At 38.8% G+C, this 6947-nt stretch overlaps 1 protein-coding gene across 3 annotated transcripts in view; it reads right to left on the reverse strand.

Moving 5' to 3' along the window:
• Window positions 1-6947, reverse strand: part of LOC110828051 (DNA oxidative demethylase ALKBH2) — a 41534-nt gene that overhangs the window by 4292 nt on the left and 30295 nt on the right. For all 3 annotated transcript variants that reach the window (XM_087349066.1, XM_022060356.2, XM_022060355.2), the window contains exon 2: window positions 2218-2336. In XM_087349066.1, the coding sequence (XP_087205192.1) occupies window positions 2218-2270 (53 nt within the window). In that variant the 5' untranslated portion in view covers window positions 2271-2336. The remainder of the gene's footprint in view (window positions 1-2217; window positions 2337-6947) is intronic.

The following is a 6947-nucleotide window of genomic DNA, read 5'->3' on the forward strand; positions in this document are numbered from 1 at the left end:
CACAACTGTTAAAATTACACTTTTGTATATCAATGAATTATTTACGGGTAACAAACTGGAACTGGTGTAGGTGTTTCTCCGCGGACTTCGGGTTTCCTTTGTCAGTGTTTATTCCTTCACGACGTGAGCTTGTCACGTAAGATTAGTCGCATATATCACTCATGTCCTAAGCACTCGCATTGATGGACAGATGAGTGCAGCTGCACCGAACCTTTCTTCCATCAGACATCGCACATTATGCTTTTTCTATTTCCATTAGAAGCAAGCCTCACTCAGAAAAAAGACCACTGATTAAAATAACAAATTACGTTCAGCGTGCTTCTGTACTTAAAGGTGTTTTGTATCCAACAGTTCGGAAACTGTCTACTTATTTTCAGAACAATGAATACGATAAGGACAAAACAAACATTGCCTTTACAGTGGCGACGCTCAAATATTGGCACAGCATATTATCATAGCAGGAGAACACACTGCCTTCTTCTGAGTATCGACACAGAAGCGAGGAATTATGGGAATTCCTGCATGCTAAGAGTACTTCACTGGAGGAATATTTGAGTGTTTCCACATTCGTGGATCGAGATCCAGTCGACATATTATGAAAAACACTGTACTGAATTTTGGATTAAACTGGCTCATCTGACTTTCGTGGTGGAGTTAAAGCCTGCCGTTTTCCATAACATCACAGAAACATGATCAACTAAAATAAGTAAGAGACTAAGATATCGGATATTACAATAAGACGCCATGTGGACTTGTACTAACGCTTCGGTGACACATACTACTTCTATCTTCAGGGCCAGTCCTTAAGATGGAGACGATTTATAAACTGTCACGAGTGCAAAAGCATTAAGAATGACCATCGATAAAATGTGTGCAGAATCAGTAGACATTGAAAATGTGTACTGCTTATTAACATTGTAGTGTACATGTAAGATAAATCTGCTGATTTCTGAGTTGTTATCACAGATGCAATTAATATGCGATGTTGTTGGTCCAGAAGTAATTACACGTATTGAACACAAACCTCTCCGATACAGATTTTCAGATCCGCTGAGATTCCAGTACAAATATGCCTTGTTTAATCAGTACACACATCAATATTCTACACGCCTGAAACTCAGTTGAACGTACTAGCTTGAGAGTAATGTGGGTTGCGAAGCAACAGGCGTAGTAAGCGCGATTGCTCGTTGACTCGGAATTCCCCACTCGCGGATTCCCTGGTTGTGGATTCTTCATGCGGACATTCCCCAGATATTTAAAAGCGCATAAAAGCATGCTGATCTTCGTGTAAAACTTTCCATTTTTCTCACCGATTCAACTCAAATTGAAATGTATAAACAGATTTTAGTAAAGCTCCCCAACGTAAAATGTCATGGAAATCCGTTCGGCCGTTTTCGACTTGAAAATCCATACAGGGACAGACGGATGGAGTGATTTTTAATAGCTCCCCCGCAATTATAAACGTGCCTAAAATCGATAAACGAGATGAGTTGTTCTGGCAACAGAGACAGGCAGAAACAGAATCAAATGAAATACAAAAAAATTATACTTTATTAATGGTAATTACAATTACCACCTGATATAACCAGTAACTACGTATTTTGCTTGCAGAGCGCATTTATGATTTTGGGGTATTATTTCCTTGGATGGCGTTAACGAATTGATCTTTGTAGTGGTGGAGTGTTGTGTTTTCTTTGCGGTACGGACTCAGTTTTTAAATATTATTCAAATGAGCTTCGGTTTAAACGGTTCTACTGATTGTATTCCGGAGAGTTTTAGAAATGAAGAAACAAAAAAGTACCCACGTATTAGAATGTTGAGATCGATACTTCCACGATCTGAGCTTCCTGAAAAGACTTTACGCTATGTCGGATAACACAAAGATGACGTCTGAGGGGAAACGAACAGACAAGTTAAAAAAAGAAGAAAACCACGTTACCGGGGGAGGGGGAGGGGAGGGGTGTATAAGAGGATGGAGGGGTAGATTCCTCTGTCGAAAAAAAAAAGCTTTTAGTAATATCGGCTTCCTCGTGCCGTGCGCATATTCATTCGCACAAAAACTGAACTGAAAATTAGGAATCTGAAAAAGCTGGAATTTGCACAGAGCAGCGATAATTAAAAACGTATTTGATACGAATAAAAAGAAACAAGGAGCTAAACACAACATGTACTTCTGCATGGTGTTACGACAAACCGATTAGTCACGTTGTCATTCACCTCGTGTACGCTGCACCCACAGCATCGACCTTGGGGAATCCTTGGTGATGCATGTAGAAGAGGACTCCTAGTGTCCACTAACGGAACTGAACCCCAGCTCTGGTGCTGACATTCGCCTTCTAAAAAATCAAGTTAAAAATAAGTTAAAAACATTAATTACAGCACTACTCGTACGACGCATGTCTTCTAGCTCAGTCCATTTGCGACTTTTGAACATTTAACGTTGCTTCGGTCTTCCCAAAGAATTTGTCGACGTCAGCCCCTCACCAATTTCGAAAACTGGAGAACCACCCTTTTTGGCTTTACGTGGGAGTGAAATTTAATAGGACACATCAGTTTCTAGTCAGAGCTAATGATCTTAATTAAATTCGCGAAAACATAAACATTATACAAGATAAATACAGAATTGCCTATCTATTAGAAGCTATAAGTTGGTAAATTAAGAAACAATGGGGTATAGGTCCTTTGTTTTGATTTTGTTTTATAGCTAAATGTAAAGTGGAAAACGCATGACAAGAATATCTACTTAAACCAACAATACTATACATTTCATGAAAACGAATAGCGAGTTACTTTTGCATTCCAAATCCAGTTAAATTATACAATCTAATTCTGTGTGTCACGCTTTTTAAATCTATAAATAACTAATGCAGACCTACAGATCTATTATATTATCAGTTTTATTTAAAATTTTCCAAAAGTAAGGGGCATAGTCAACAGGTGACTCGTTACAACAAAATTCATAATGATAATCAAAAGTGATTTCAGTCATTCTTAGTGTAAAACTTTCCAAAAATAGTGAATTCAACTTCATGTACTTTTTTATGAAGCTGGATGAAATAATTTATAGGAAATTTATTTAGTAACTTTGTCTTCGTTGCATCTGAGATGCGTTACAATTCACATTCTTTCATGCATCAATTATATTAGTAAGAGAACTCCATTGCACTCATCACCGCCGACGTAAAGTGTCTAGCTCGTGCTGGCATTTTATGGGCAAGTCTTTCATTGTGTTTCGCAGTACCAAGCCACGACTTCCATTTGATGGATGAATCATTCACACGAAATACGCGTTTGTGTCAGCTATACATGACGTCCAACCACACCGGACACTAGTCCCTTCTTTAAAAATGTAAAACCCAACGGTAAGTATATGTACCACTTATATAAACAGTCAGCAACTCTTCGTTTTGTATTTGTGGGTTTCGTATGATTCTAACAGTAAACTATTGTTTTCTTAAACAGCGTTAACCACTTCGTCTTTGTAATGGCGAAGTGTTGTGTTTTCTTCGCGGTACGGGCTGAATTATTGATAAAAAGAGACAAGTTTAGGCTTCAGTGGTTTAAAGCAGTGGTGTTCAACCTGGGGTACGCGAAGACATCTTAGGGGGTACGTGAAATTTAAAAAAAAAATTATTTTATGATAAACACTGAATAATCAGTAATGTAAATTATTTAATTTATTTTAGATGTAGATTATATACTATGTATAACTTGAATTATACACCAACAACTTTGGGGGCACAAAGTTGAGGAGAAATTATATCTGGGGGTACGCGAAGACATCTTAGGGGATACGTGAAATTTAAAAAAATATATATTATTTTATGATAAACACTGAATAATCAGTAATGTAAATTATTTAATTTATTTTAGATGTAAATTATATACTATGTATAACTTGAATTATACACCAACAACTTTGGGGTCACAAAGTTGAAGATAAATTATATCTGGGGGTACGCGAACAAAAAAGGTTGAATACCACTGGTTTAAAGCCCTCTTGAAGAGGACTGTCTTCTGGGATGTTGCGCCACCATCATCAGGAAGATGATGATGATGAAGGCAGTAAGCACCTCTGAAACGTCGGTAAACTTCTACCAGAATACTCTGTTACTTTGTTTTTCCATTGTTTCCGGGAACAGAGAACTTCCAAGTTTTCGTTTTCAATCCATGTTTTACCGGGAAAACCAAAAGTTTATCATTGTAATAGCAACAAGGAAATAAGCCACGATGCTGTAACAGAACGAAACAATGTGAGAAGAGTTGGCAGTGATATTATGAGTTTTGTTGTCACGCCATCAGGAGACCCAGACCCGGTTCTGAGAAGCGTGACGCATTATCAACACAACCTTCACCGACCAGCTGTAAAGAAAGCGAAAACTACGTTTACGAAATTTATTGCACAATCTAGCGGACCGTTATAACGGCACAGTGGAATGCGTGCCAACATTTTCCAGCACATGTTCATCTCGCATTCAAAATACAAGACAAAGTCATAACACTCAAAGTTTCATTAATGTCTCTGATATTCGTAAACTACAAACTTCTTCCATTTCTGGCCACGACAAGGTGGAACAAGACAGTCCCTGGAACTTGCTGTAAAGACGTAAAAGTTTCTGACCTCGGCTGAGAGAAGGACTCCGGGTACCCAGCGGGTTGGAACCTGGATGGGCCGGCATCTCACACAGTCTGGACGCGGAAGGGAATCGAATCCCGGACGTCCAGCCAGGAATCTAGTCTAACCCAATACTATAATGACTGAAGTGACCCGCGCTTATCACGAAGAGACCAGGTCTTATCTTCCGACGTAAAAACAGTAGCAAATCAAAATTATATTTATATCACGCCCAAAACTATCTGTATGATAACGAACAGCTGGAAGGTGATCACGTGTTCTTAACGAATTCGGGCATTGTGGGATAATATGAGTTGCCACGGTAATGATTTTAAGGGACCTTAGGCCTTATGGAATAATATTTACGACTGTGTGCGTTTACAATTTCAAAATTTGTCGTCATTCTTTGACCGGAAACTTGCTAGCAATTGTATAACAGATGAGCCTTCGGATTAAAACTCCGGAGAATCACGCCTTCCAGCAGTGAACGTGTCACGTATCATAATGATAATCTGAACAAGTACGTGCTGTTAACTAAATGCGGGATTCAAAAGATACCTCAAATCACGCATCAAATCCATGGCAACGCACTGAACACGCACAGATGAGAGAAAAATGTCTTGAAGCATAGAAAACATTAGAATAATTTCAGAATTATATAAATATTTCTCAATTCACGCGAAATTACTTTACTGCATACATTTCCATACTATAAATGTTGCATCACCATCGCCAATAGTGAGCCCGGAAGAAATCTTGCTGCAGGCAAAGCGATGTTCGACGAATTTAAGATAGTCTTGCAGTGTGGGAACGGGTCCTAGAAGGCACATTTCAGGGTGAATAATTGAAATCAGAGCATGGTTTCATATCGATACTATCCTACTTTGTCAGGAAATATCGATAACATAAGTAAAGTAAAGTTTGTCCCACTATATGCCATGTAGGCGCTTGGGGGGAGTGGAGGTATAGCTCCTCTCTTCCTTGACCTCGGCACTAGATGGGGGTGAGTGGTCAGCATCAAGCCCCGGCCGGCTTTACCCCCGGGAAAGGACCCCGGTACCCATTGGATAGGAGGCTGGGTGGGCCCCAGAGCCGGTCTGGACGCAGAGGCTAGAGGAAAAATCCTCTGCCCCCGTCGGGGATCGAACCCCGGCCGTCCAGCCAGTAGCTAGTCACTATACTGACTGAGCTGGACTGCAGTCTAATATTTAAACAATTTAACAGTTTTAATTAAAATTACAACTTGTTATTGTAATTTATATGCAAGCAAGGCAGTAAAGGCAATACAAAATATTTAACTGAATTTATTCAAGCACTTCAGTAATTAAAATATCATAAAATTTCAAAACCAATTTATATCGATTCTAAATGCCATGTCGATTGGCGGCATCCCTACTTAATACGGTCTACAACCGGACAAATACCTCATTATTATATATTTCTTGTACACACGATAGGGATGTTTCTTAAGTAATTACAAAGTCCTTCAGAACACTGAATCAGAAACGATTATCAACTACGTAATGTATAATATAATGTTCCTGTAATTGTTTATTCTAATTTCTTCATCGAAAACCCATGTTCTACGAATTCCTCGCCTACGTCTCCTTTTCCAAGTACCCGTACACTAACCAGATAAATAAAGATCTTTGGGTGGAGCCAGCCAGCACACTGGGCATGGACCATCATACCCAAGATGTAAAAATCTGATAATGATGGTGTATAACTCAAGCTCAAATTACTATCGATGAAAGTCTTCGTGAGATCGAACGAGAAGAATGCAGGACACAGTTTACCAGTAGATCATTAAATCCAGAAAATGGCGGAACAAGAAATATGAACTTTTATCGCATGTTCAACAAATTTATGTGGGAAAAAGTTCGAAGGCTGTAATCTACGTGGGCTACAGAAAAGAAAAATAATCCGTTGTAAGACAGAACCAGTTCAGCCGATGGCGGGACATTCTTGAATATATTAAGATAAAAATATTCAAAATTGGAGAAATTGTGACTTTGCAGCAACAACACTGGTATCTTAATTTCTATTAAATCTAAAACTTCTTGACGATGGTGAAGAGTCAATTGAATAAAAATTTACTTGGATATTATCCATCGTCTAGTAAAATATAAAACGTAAAACGACGTTTCGGAGATGGGACTCTATCTCCGTCTTCAGGTTCCTACACAGTTGGGCCCACTAGATAGAGCTAATCCCTATCTCCGGACAAAGTAGTGTAGGAACCTGAAGACGGAGATAGAGTCCCATCTCCGAAACGTCGTTTTACGTTTTATATTTACTAGACGATGGATAATATCCAAGTAAATTTTTATTC

The sequence above is a fragment of the Zootermopsis nevadensis genome, unplaced genomic scaffold (assembly GCF_977971745.1).
Source record: "Zootermopsis nevadensis isolate Lab colony 2312 unplaced genomic scaffold, Znev_1.0 Znev_ptg000015l, whole genome shotgun sequence".
Taxonomy (NCBI): Eukaryota; Metazoa; Arthropoda; class Insecta; order Blattodea; family Termopsidae; genus Zootermopsis; species Zootermopsis nevadensis.